The following is a 12,787-nucleotide window of genomic DNA, read 5'->3' on the forward strand; positions in this document are numbered from 1 at the left end:
AATAAAATATATGATTGCCAACACGCGTAGACAGCCTGGTCTCTTTAAGTGCAAAACTATCTACGGTGTGATCCTTTTAAAAAAATGTTGGGCGGGGGGACTTTGAGGTTTATTTGATGTGTTCACCCCACCTTGACACCTATACCCAGCCAGGTAATGAGGAACAGAGGATGTTACTGATGACTCATTACAAAATGGTTCAAAGAAACGTTTTTGTCACAAAAAATACAGAACTGTATTCAGAATGATGTTCTTCTTGGTCAGTTCTTGGTGCTCCCCATGAGATCAATTGAGGACCCCCAAGGGGCCATCCACCCAGTTTGAAGACCTCTGCTCTAAGCTCTACTTCTCAGGTGCACACACACTTTTAAGAGCACATCGTTGGCAGAGTTTGAAATCCAAAAATACACACACATTCAACAGGCATAATCAGCAAATCAATGGAGACTGAAATGACCTCCCTTCGAATCCCAGATTACCTCCCTCACTGTTACAGTTAGGAAAAGCCTAAAAAGTAACCTCTTCACAATCTTCCAGGCACCTTTTGCCTGGTATTTGGTGCAACATCGACTGAAGTGCACTGGGTTCATGCTCATACCACCTGCCACTACAGGCTGCATGACAAAGTGCTCTAAAAAATGAACATAGGACATGTCGCACACCTGTATGCCATGTCCCCTAACACTGCATGAAATATTTGTAAGTGACACCTACAACAGGCCTTACAGTCCTATGCTAGGGTGCATTATATTACATGTGTGGATATATCTGCAAGAGCAGATATGCCCCTGTGCTGGCCAGTTCAATTACTGCCAGTAAAAGTGAGCAGGGAAACTATTTTAAGTACATGTGCAGGACACTGGTCAAAAACGAGTTCCCCAGCTACATGAAGGCTTCACTGAAACCAGAGATGTTTGGTATCAAACATCTCATATTAATAAAACCACACTGATTCCAGTGATGGATTTATTAATACATGCACACTGAGGGCATCTTAGAAGTACAACCTGAAAACCTACCAACTTCTAGTGTGCTAACTAGCTGGTCCGAGCCAGCCTGCCGCCACAAACTGGTTTTTGACCCCCAGGGTGGTAAGGGCCTTTGCCCTCAGGAGGTCTGGAACAAAGCCTACTTGGGCAGAGGGTGTTTACACCCCCTCCCACAGGATGAACTGCAAAATAGCATTCCAAGGCTAGAAACTTCAAAGAGCCACCACCTTTGTTATGCGACTCTGACTTCTCTCACAGGAGAGGATGCCGACCCCCATGTCCAAGGCCCATTTAGTTCGCCCCCTAAGGTGGGCCCTGACGTGAAGACAAAAATCAGAAGTCTGCTATCTTTGTGATGGCAAACTTAGGAATTCTGGGACAGTGTTATTTCCACTTCCCACAGGAAGTGGTCATATAAGGAGCATAGTGGCCCCTGGGATCAGTAGCCAATTGGCTGCTATCCTACATCCCCCTAATGCCCGACCCTAAACCTAGTATTTCGGGGAGCCCCTGGCACCAGGAAACAGAACCTGCCAACCTAAAAGAAGGAGGACTGGAGAGCTGCGAAAAGCAAGAACTGTGTAAGAAGCAGCTGACTTATCACCATCCCTGTCTCCCTGTTCGCTGTTCCCGACAATTGTGCCAAAAGTGACTCATCCTGTAAGCTGCACTGCGTGCAAAAGCCTGGGAGGACTACCAGTGCTTCTTCCAAGACTCAGGAACTCCTGTGGAGCAACAGAGTTGCTACCTTGCACCCTGCAGGTACCAAGTAAAGAACTGTGAGGACCGCATAAACCATATACAGTTCAGCACCACTGCATCCGTCACTCCAAACCAGGGTTGAAGTGCCCCAACGGTGCCAGTATGGTCCCCTAGCCCTCCAGAGAAGAAGCCTACCGTGAGTTTGGCAAGAGCGGTCTTCTCAACGTAGCCTACAGCCTCTTTGTATATCTCCCTCGACCGCGAGTGACTCAGCTGCGAAAAACCCAATGCCTCAAGACACCTCTGCACCAGTCACCCGCGGCCTGAGTGGAAGTAGACCAAAGGCTTCCCCACATCCCTGAGCATCACGAGATTCGAGCCCGCTTGTTGGTTCAACCTTACTGGTTTCCCAGTCCAAATCTGCAGCCTCCTTCCGACCAGACCGATCACCATTGACTAACATTGGGCACCCAACAGCATCACACACCTCTGCACCTGTATGCCCCAGTACCTCTCAAGGTGACCTGTTGGAGTGTCCTTGGACCTTGCCCCATAATAACCTTAAGTCCAGGAGATTGGTGCCATAAGTCGCTGTGAGGTGCCTGAATCCAGCACATGCTTTCCCCCGTAGGATAACATTGGGCACTCAATACTTAATAGCACCTTTACACCCGGCCTCCCCAGTGCCACCCGAGATGACCTGTTGGTACTGCCTTGGACCTTTCCCCATGCTTACTTTAAGTCCAGGAGATTAGTCCCATAAGTTGCTATATAATATCTGTACGCAGTGCATGTTTTTCCTCCGTAGGATAACATTGCCGGCTCCAAAAATTGCACTATCGACCTTTGAAACCTAAAAGTATTTCTATCTTGAAACATACTTACCTAATTTTGATGATCTTGTTGCCAAAACGTATATGAAGATAAAAGTTTTTTTTTTTTTTTAATAAACTGGCATGTGACTGTGTGTGTATTCTTCTCTGATACACCTAAGGCTGCCCCACCACACTACAACTAATGACACACATTACAAACTGGATGCAGGAAAACTGTCTTAAGTTAAATACTGAAAAAAACAAGGGGTGATGCTCTTTGGGAAGGACATTTCCTTCTGGAATGATTGTTGGTGGCCTGTTAATTTAGGCCCACCTCCTTCTTCAGTTCAGAAAGTGAAAAACCTTGGGGTCATATTTGATGGCCAACTCTGTTTCTCCGAACAGATTAACCATATTACATCCTCTTGTTTCTATCTATTGAAGATAATTAAAAAGATCCTCCCATTTTTTTCTGTAGACATGGAGAAATGGTAGTGGTTGCCTTAATTCTATCTAAAATAGACTAATGTAACACTCTGTATTTGGGAATTCACTAACGTCCCCAATCAAAGCTCCAATCCGTGCAAAATGAGTTAGCTCACCTGCTTCTAAAAATCCCAACTTCAGCTCCACTTCAAAGAGTATTCAGGATCTTCACTGGTTGCCTGTTGTTGGAAGGGTCACATTTAAGGCCTTGTGGATGGCGCACAAAGCACTGCATGGATCTGGCCCTCTCTACTTTCAGACGACCTTTACATAGCATGACTCTCGACATCACCTAAGATCATCTACAGCTAAATTAGTGGTAAATCCTAAAATAAAGAAGGCTAATTTGGGAGGCCGAAGCTTTTCTCACTTAGCCTGAAAACTTTGGAATTCAATGCCATTTTTCTATGAGATCTCAAACAAACCAAGCTCGCTTTAGGAAATCTTTGAAGACATGGCTCTTTGTCTCCAGCACTAATTAGGTATTTTTTCTCTGTCAGCTCAGCTGTAGGACGCTAATGCCAAGGCACCTCTTTATTTGCACGCTTTAGAAAACCCTTACTTACTTGAGTCGTGTGTATCATTTCTTGACTCTCTGTGTATTGTTGATGTCTAACGCTGCTCTCTAATAAGCCGAAGGCGGTTCGACCAACAATACCCTCTAGAAGAGCACCCTAGCTCCTGTCCACTTATAAGGGAATACCCGGACTCTTTGCACAGTATATTTCTTTTTGGTATGCTATATAAAGAGTCAGCTTCCTAAACCTCTCGCCTAAACAATTGTTCTAAGGAATATCGTCTTCAACAATACTGTGGCCTACTATAATTGAGGACTGAATAGCGAGGGACAAAATATCGAAAGTCAAATGCATATAGGGAAGTTTAGATTTACTATTCCTAACTCCACATCTGTGTGCCTTAAAGTTATATGTACAATGTAGATACAAATATGTAGAGTTTGTTAAAGAAAATCTAGACTTATTTACCTGTTGATCATTCTGCCCTCGATATTCTGTCTCATTGTTTTTTTTTAATTTGATAATCAGGAGGCACACTGTCCAACTCTAAACCCACATAGAAGCTAGGTTTCTCCTCTAGGTTTATGCATTTACTGTCGCAAATTCTCAATATGTGTATATATATATATATATATATACATATATATATATATATATATATACACACACACCAACACACATATGTGTGTGTACGTCCCTCTATCCTCACATGTTGGCTACCTATTCTGCTGCTAGGTACAGTGCCCTTGCATTATAAAGAGCCCCAAGATATAGCGTTGAGTGCAATGAGTGTTTGCAACAGCAATCATAAATTACAAGTTTGTGTACAAGATGACAATATTCATTAAATTAAAAAAAAGGTAAATAATGAAATATCACCATTTGTCTGGGTTTCCTGGTACTTGAAGTATGGTCAGGCCCTATCGTCTGCTCAGATCTCCGAATCCTGGTATCCTTTTTGAAAGACTTAATGGTGTTGCAAACATCTTTAGCTGTTTTGGGCTTTATGGAACACTTCCCATGTTCTTCAACTGTTGAGGTAAGAAGACTGTCTTCAAAAGACGTTGCAGATTTTCTGCAAAAGTCTGTTTGTTCTGTACTTTTCAACGCATGCCTACTATTAGTTTTCATCTGCAAAGGATTTTTCAATGGTCGAACAGTAACTGCTTCGTCGTTTTCCTTTTTTAGTTCCTCAAATGATTCTCTTAAATTGTGTTCTATATTAACATTTTTACCACACTTCTTCATTTCTTGTTTAGGAGAGTCTTTGCCTTCAAATATGGAATAAAAGGCTCGCTGTTTAATAACTTGATCGCTGAACATCTGATCTTTAAAGAAAAACAATAAAAAAGTGATAAGAATAAAATACTCTTGCACTTGTAAATATCATTTGGCTAAATGGTGACCAGTTTTCTACAATGTTATGGTTTATTTTTACATATATATAGATCGTATTGCAGTAAATATTCAAAACATATTGACAACATCGTTTTGTGGCATTGAGGAACCCAGAATAGCTTAACAGTCTTAAAGTATTCCCTATTACAGGATACACAACCTTTACAATGGATTCATGTTTGGACAGTAGGTTAGGGTCATTATGAGCGTGATTTTTCATTTGCTGGCCCCGAAACCTCTGCCACACTTTTATCATGTATACGGTTCTTTCTCTCCTCTCTTTCACCATCTTTCACATAATTGATTTTTGTTTTCTCTGACCCGTAGACACTTTTTAGAACTTAAAACCGTTATCTAGTTTATGATAGTGGAAGTTAAGCTTAGAAGCGGAGCCTTAAACTTTGTTCAGGAAGGTATTTTATATATGCCAACATTTATACATTTTAATCTCATATCAGAGCCCTCTCTTTGAAGTCCAGCTGGATCACGATCCACCTGTCTCTCTTGCCATGCTGTTTTCAAGATTATTCAAGAGGATGCAAGATACAGAGTGGTACAATAAGTACCTATTTAAATAGACCCACACTAAGGGCATCAAATAAAAAAGGCATGGCAGGTAAGACTGTAGTCCACCTTGCAAGAAATTCTGTAGCAAAATATTTAAAATGTTATACTTATGAAGCACTTATAGACCAATCCCTTTCATGAACAGACACTTAAATCCAAATGAAAGGGGGGATGGATATCATACGAAAACAGACTTACGAATTATAAATCCATAGATGCTTTATTTTAGCTATTTGCCACCTAAATTAGCTTTTTTATATGTTGGTCTATTTGGAAAATAAATTCCTCCAATTTTAATTCCCTATCTCTCTCTTTCGTGTTGAAATATTGACATGTATCAAAGGAGACTCTCGTCACACAAGATATGGCCGCATTCTTTAGTGAGCTGCTGCAGCAGCTCTAGCTGCGGACTGTGTGCAGTTGCCCAAGTACAAACCAAATTCGAGCATATTCTTCTGATGCCAAGAAAAACACAGTGCTGTGGCTAATGGTGGGGCTCTTCCATGGCCTGACGTGAGCTCGGAGACAAAAGAGTGCACGCCCAATGGGCAATTCAAAATGCTGGTATCAGAAGTATGCACCCCAGATCACCGGCTTCACAGAGGCTTCACTGAGGAGGGAGGAGAAAGGCCGTACAGGGCGAGGTGAGAGAGCGCTTCTCTTGACCTAAGCCCAAGTTAGTGTTGCCGAATCGGTTGTTTTATTTCCAGCCTTGCCAGTGTTTTTCTTTGAAGGCCAACAAAACAAGCACTGGCATAGCCAAAATGTCTCCCTTTTGGGACCTAGTGAGTATTTAGCCATGTAGCACCCCAGGTCAAACAAGATCACTTTAGAAGCTATCCTAGAGTCATCCGTGATCGTCTAACTACATTAGAAGTAATTTTCACATCATCAGACATCAGCAAGGTCTTGAAGTCATCAGCAAAGCGTAAAAGCTCAGCCTGATGAATAAAGAATGACTTGAAAATAAGTATTCGATTATTCTACAAGGTGAGATTGTTCCTGGTGACTTTAGGATGATTTGAAAATTAGTATCTGATTACTCCAATGTTACCATTTTGTTTTCAATAAGATGTTTTTCGTCAGGTAATTTTAACATGAATTGCGGTTTACTTCTGGCATGTCCACTGCTTGGCTACAGTTTTGCTAGAACTGTTGGATGATTGCACGATCAATTGCAGATAACAGCAAAATGACATATAAGTTTTCAATTATACAGAACTGTGTATAAGTCACAGGTTATTTTTTAACACTTTTTTATTTTAGCCATTTCCTTTTTCTTTTTGTACAAAACAGGTACAACAAGCATCCACTGTTAAAATGATTAATGCCTAACATTAATAAAGATAAACATTGACCATTATATGTAGGGTCACTGAAATTAAGTGACAATGAAATCTTTTTGGGGCACTGACTTTTGCCGGGCTCCGTTCCATGCTGCAGGCAGGAAAATCTTGTTGGGACACAACCTTTGGCCGGACTTAGCTCTGCTACACGTGGTTGCCAGGACTACATCCCCCAGCAATTCCGCTCGCGGCGAGGACGCCGCAGACGTGATTACCAAGCGCCAGGAGGCGCATAAAGGCCTGCTTGGGGCCGAGGACCCCGTGAAATCTTTTTGGGGCATTGACTTTTGCCGGGCTCCGTTACATGTGTGGAAATTAGCAAAATTAATGTACCTAAGCGGCGTTCATTTGCCCTCTCCCGTCCGCCTCCCTGTAGGCACCACGTATACCCTGAAATGTTGACCGCATCATTCTGCCAATGAAAGCCCGAGCCCATATGTACATGACAGCCATTTTGGGCCATGGCCTCTCTGTCCGTTTTTATAAAATCCCCGGCTTCCCTCCTGCGTGCATTTGAGCACCCTGGCTACCCCTCCCTTCTCCTCACATGAACAAGTCATACAGCCTGTCACCTATGCACTACGCGCACGGCAGCCATTCTGGGTCACCTATGTATTACGTGCACGGCAGCCCTCTTAGATATCATGGCCTCCCTGCCCACGATCGATCACCAGTGCACCCCTGTGACCCAGCAAGCATCCTCCGCGCACCCTGGCTCCCCCCCCCCCTCCTCTTTATGAGCATGACCCTTCTGCATGACCCTGTCCTTGGGAAGTCACGCCAGCGCCTGACCAACACCTCCTTTCCTCCCATGAATGTCCCTCTGTTGATAAACCTCCCCTCTGCGCTGGATTGTTCATGCGGCATGAATACCACTCCATTTATGACCCCTCACCCCGTGTCCGACTGACCACACATGTCCGAGGCCATCGCCTGAGCCAAGAGATACCATTTACTGCCCTTATTGTATGAAGTCACTCCTCTTCAAAGGATCCTCTATTGGTCTTAGCCACCCCACCCCTTGGGCTATGATCAGGCGTACACATCCTACAAAACACTCAGTTGCGTGATTGCCCTCCCCTCTTATCAGCAGGTCAAGGGTCCCCATTGTGAATGTATATGGGTAGGATCACCACGAGGATTATAGGGATGTCTTTCCTTTTGCGTCACACCGTCCCGATTGTGTTATCCTGTGTTCTGTAAAGTATAAAAAGCCAGAGTCTCAGCTCACTTGTTAGAGCACCTCCCGAAAGACACTGTGTTTCGTGTCCGAAATGACTGGCTCTCCTCATGAGTAATAAACTCTGCTCTTGATTCCTGCTCCCAGCGCCCGTCTCTTTATTTTGGTAATTACTCAACATGGGAACTAAGAGGCGGTTTGCGCCAGCAGCCTGGGCATCGATAGGAATATGGTTGCATTTTCCACAATTGGCGTCCCAACGCGGGGCCCATCAGTGACATAGGGTTCGGTAAGAGAGATCCAGACGAAGAAGTGAACGTCTAAATGATCGGGGCATGCCTGCCTTGAGAGGGCCCTCGCCCGGCGGCCGATCAGCAGAACTTCACCAATTCTGAACGGACCTCTCTTCAGTGACCTATTGTCCTGACTGGAATCCCACAGGAATGCTACATGGAGTAAGAGAACGATCGGGCGCTGGAGGAGGAAGTCGAAGAACTATCCGTATGGTCCGGTCCGGGTAAGATTAAGTAGGGTGTTTTTACGCCTGATTGGTAGGGTGGCTCTGTCCACCTGATTGATTGATTGTTTGTATTGAAAACCAGTATTTGTATACTGGCATTGTTGGTATTGGTTCATTTAGCTCTGAGGGCTACTTGACATATTGGTTCTCTTTTGAGAACGAGACATTCTCTGTTTGCAAACAGCGGCGAATAGGAACGTCGTCCCTCTTTGCAGATAGAGAAGGGTAGGTAATGTAGACTTTTTGTCCCCGGTATTAAGCCGTCATGCCTACCTTTCTCCCCACTGGATTGTTTGAAGTCGATTAATAATCGATTGTTGTTCTTTTGAGATCTTCCCTGTCTACAAACTGAGACGAGTAGAAATATTCTGTCTTCCTTTTTGGATAGCGAAGGACAGGTAATGCAGACTTTTGTCCCCGTTGTAATCCGTCATGCCTGTTTTTCTCCCCACTGATTGATTGAAAACCTGGACATTGTTGTTCCAGGCATTGTTTCGCTTGAGGTATTTTCCGCCTGCAAACAACGTGGAATAGAGATATTCTATCTAGTCTTTGCAAGCAGAAAAGGGTAGGTTATGCCCCTTTGTGAATTCGTCAGTCCTACCCACTCCCCACTGGTTGGTTATTGTGGGGTAGCTCGCATGGTCCGCCCAGGAGACTACTCTTATGGAGGACATATGCTCTCTACTCATGGGCCATTTAGTAGAAATAGACCGACTGGTCCGTCCAGGAGGCTACCCTGGTAAATGGAAGTACATCGCTCGGTCCGTCCAGGATGATACCCTAATGAAGGAATATATGTTCCCCTTTTGATCGATAATCTCGTTCCACCCCGGACCATTTATTGGAGGGGACTCGTCTGGTCCGTCCAGATGTACCACCCCCCCCCCAGTGAAAAGGACACATAAAAATATGAAGTGATCACCGTTCCCTACTAACAGAAAGCTTTAGCTCGAAACACGCTAAGGAAGAGAAAGAAAAATAAAAGGAAATCAGGCTAAGTCAGTAACCCCCTGATGAGCTTTTGACTTCACCAAAAATAAGTAACATTAGAAACAGTTCGTAATAAGAAATATAAAATGGCGAAAAGATTTGATAGCAGAACATAGCCGCGAGGTAGCTAGGCTTCACTGCCTGTTCCTGCTCCCAACATGCCTGCCTCATTGCCCGCCACGCCCAAATAACGGTCACATGAAATAGAAACAATCAAATAGGTACCTACCCCCATTCCGGAAACTCCCGAAGTGCAACAGGTCCGCAGTTACGCCCCTCCGGAAGGCGAGGCCTCGAGGTACGAGGGGCCCGCCTGACCACGGTTGGGAGGAGATGATGTTGGGCAGGCGGTCCAAAGAATGGCAGAGTCCTCTCCTTCTCTCCTCTTCCGCTGCCCTGCAGGCCACGGGGGGGGGGCTGTCTTGCCTCAGCCACCGACCACCCCCCCCCCCCTTCTGTCTCTCGCCTGGTCCGACCCACGAAGAAGGCAGAAGCCGAAGGCGAGAACGGCGGCGAATCAAGTAGTCCCGCCACATTTCAAATTCGCCGCATGCCATCGCCTGCTTGCCAAAGGCCGAAGCCAAGGCGAAAACGGCGGCAAATCAAGTAGTCCTGCCAGATGCCAAATTCACCGCATGCCGCCGCCTGCATAGGCACAGGTAGTCCCGCCACGTGTCAAGGGAAAAGGGGGGGGGGCTGTCTTGCCTCAGCCGCCGACCACCCCCCCCCCATCATCAATGGCTGGCATGGCCGATATCGAAGACGACGGAGCCGAGGAACGGCGCGGGGTCGCTGGAAGGGGGAGGCGGCGCGAACGACCCTCCCCCACCTCCCTCCAGGTGGAGGCTTCCAGCGACACCCCAATGCTCTTACTTAAAGAGGGTCAACATCATAAAGCGGTCTTCTGCCCAGGACGGGCACTCGCTCCATATCGCCTCTCCTCGACCTTGAAGATTCTATAAGAGCCGGGGGGCCCCCGACCCCCCGCATGGGTGCCCCCGCCCCCTTCACCGGGAACCACAACATCGGTGCAACTCCTGCCGGCACCAGCCTCGGATTAGAAATGGCTAAAAAAAAAAATGCAGCCACGGCACAGACTTGTTCAGTTCCGGAGGAACACCAGGATGACCCGGTAGGAAAATTGTTGCCGCCCTTCCCACTCTTTGACTCATGGTCCATATTGTTAGACTGTTAACCTTATAGCACAAAACTTTTTGAATTCCCAACGGAAGGCTCAGGGCCAGCCATGCAAGACTAGAGACATCCTGACTGTGCTGGAACCCGCCTGACCCCACCCAAAATGGCGCCGACACAAAATGAGACTTTTTGAATGAACTTTATTGTACCATGACCATGCAACTTTTTACCCCGAGAGATATATATATAACGTTTTGGATAATGAAAGTAGATATGAAGGATATTGAGCATGTGCTTGGACAATGAATTGACTTAGGGTGGGTACTGATTAGGAGTTGGAAAATGAATTGGTGTAATTTAGATAGAGAATGAGTATTGGATAATGAATTATGAATTGATTAAAAATGAATTTTTGACATGCATCATGTTTACTCTGTAAGGTAATTTCAATGCGATTTTATTTGCACTGCTGCACTTTATGCAATGAACTGCTACCAATTCCGTTTATTAAAAGTATTTTGAAGAAGAAAACATGGTCGTTGCAGTTGCATTAATGAGTTTTGTAATGCCTTACTACTGCGAGCGAAGAGTAAGTATGATGAAGGATGTAGATCAAAAGGGATCAGATATTTGGCAGCTACAATTATGTATCGCAGGCAGCCAGGAAAGGTGTTTTAGACTCCCTCAAAACGACTCCGCAGAAATGCCTCCTGACCGTCACCCTTGCACCCGACAAAGAGGGTTACGACCAAGTAGCTCATGTAGATACTCAGATCGTCAATGATTATCTATATGACACCACTGGTCCCTCTGGGCTGAAATGCCGAAAGGGCAAGGGAATGCAGTACGAGGAGATAGGGCGAGTATATGGTAGGTAAAAACATTCTCAAACTACTGCATGATGATGTGCTTTGAATGTTGCCCCCCACCCCTTCTTTTCCTCCCTTCTGCAGGTCACGTCAGGACGTCGGCTGAAGTGTGGAAGAGCGACGGTCGGATCACCGACGAAGCAGGAAAAGAGGGAATATGTGTGTGGTTGTTATAACGATAGGTTTTTTTTAAGAAAAGACGTAGACTTGACATGACTATTCCTCCTTAGGACATAGCGACTGAGAGGATAGACTGACACAGAAACTGGACAGGTACTGAATGACGAAAAAAATTTTTTTGACTAGAAATGACGTATTAAATAATGTAACTGGACGTTTGACTAGGTAGGGAAAGGACAAAGAAAATTATACAGGTAAGGGTTGCCACGGCACCACCCTTCTAGGAAGTTAGAAATATTGCTAATGTTCAAAATGCACTACCCCCTTTTCCACACTCTTATAGATACAGCCAAGCTGTCCGACTGTTCTCCCGATCAATGCTTGCCGTTGCCTCAGCCTGGAGAACTTCCCACCACAGGAGGGAACAGAAAAATGGCCTAAGATCCAACCATGGGTAACTAGCACGACCAGGTTAATCACTGATCGACCAGCCGAGGTGTGAGTATTGGTAATTGGGAACGCTCGCAGGCGTGACAAGCGAGAAGGGAAAGGGGGGAAGGGTAGAAAGAGCAAGCACATAGATAAAACAGGATAGTAAAGATACGTAGGATATACGGATAAAAACAGATGTTGTAGGCTAACAATTGTTTTCTGTCTTGTCGTAAATGTCTTATATATGTGTGATACATGTGCCGTCCTCCCTGTCTGAGTTTGTGTATAATGTACGGATTTATGTCTTCCCTCTGTCTGTATCTGCATGTTACCTAACCTTTGCTGTTCCGTGTTGTGAGCGCACTAAATGACCTATTTTTGTACACGTCTCTCTCTCTCTCTCTCTCTCTCCCTCTCTCTCTCTCCCTACATGTCATACGTGTACCGAATGGCTCGTTTAGATTGCTGGCGACTCTCACTCTCTATGAGAGTCTGCCTATTCTCTCTCTTTCATTTGTAAAATTGTGCCCCACCGGCATCAGTCTGATTTGATATATATTAAACGCAAAGGTGCTCAGCGAAAATTGGCCGAAACTTAAAATAATTGTATCTCGCCATGTTACTGCCTCTCCTTTCTGTAAAATGAATGAACTTGAATTGGCTGAGAAGGAAAGGACAGGTAAGACGACTAAAGTCCCCCAAATCTGGCCATTTA

At 45.0% G+C, this 12,787-nt stretch overlaps 1 protein-coding gene across 1 annotated transcript in view; it reads right to left on the bottom strand.

The window, feature by feature from the left end:
- The window catches only part of SYCP2 (synaptonemal complex protein 2), a 3,993,018-nt gene that overhangs the window by 2,335,317 nt on the left and 1,644,914 nt on the right, over positions 1–12,787 (bottom strand). Inside the window, exon 24 of the mRNA XM_086932653.1 lies at positions 4,390–4,838. Within this exon, the coding sequence (XP_086788779.1) occupies positions 4,390–4,838 (449 nt within the window). The remainder of the gene's footprint in view (positions 1–4,389; positions 4,839–12,787) is intronic.

This window comes from Lissotriton vulgaris, chromosome 7 (genome assembly GCF_964263255.1).
Source record: "Lissotriton vulgaris chromosome 7, aLisVul1.2, whole genome shotgun sequence".
NCBI lineage: Eukaryota > Metazoa > Chordata > Amphibia > Caudata > Salamandridae > Lissotriton > Lissotriton vulgaris.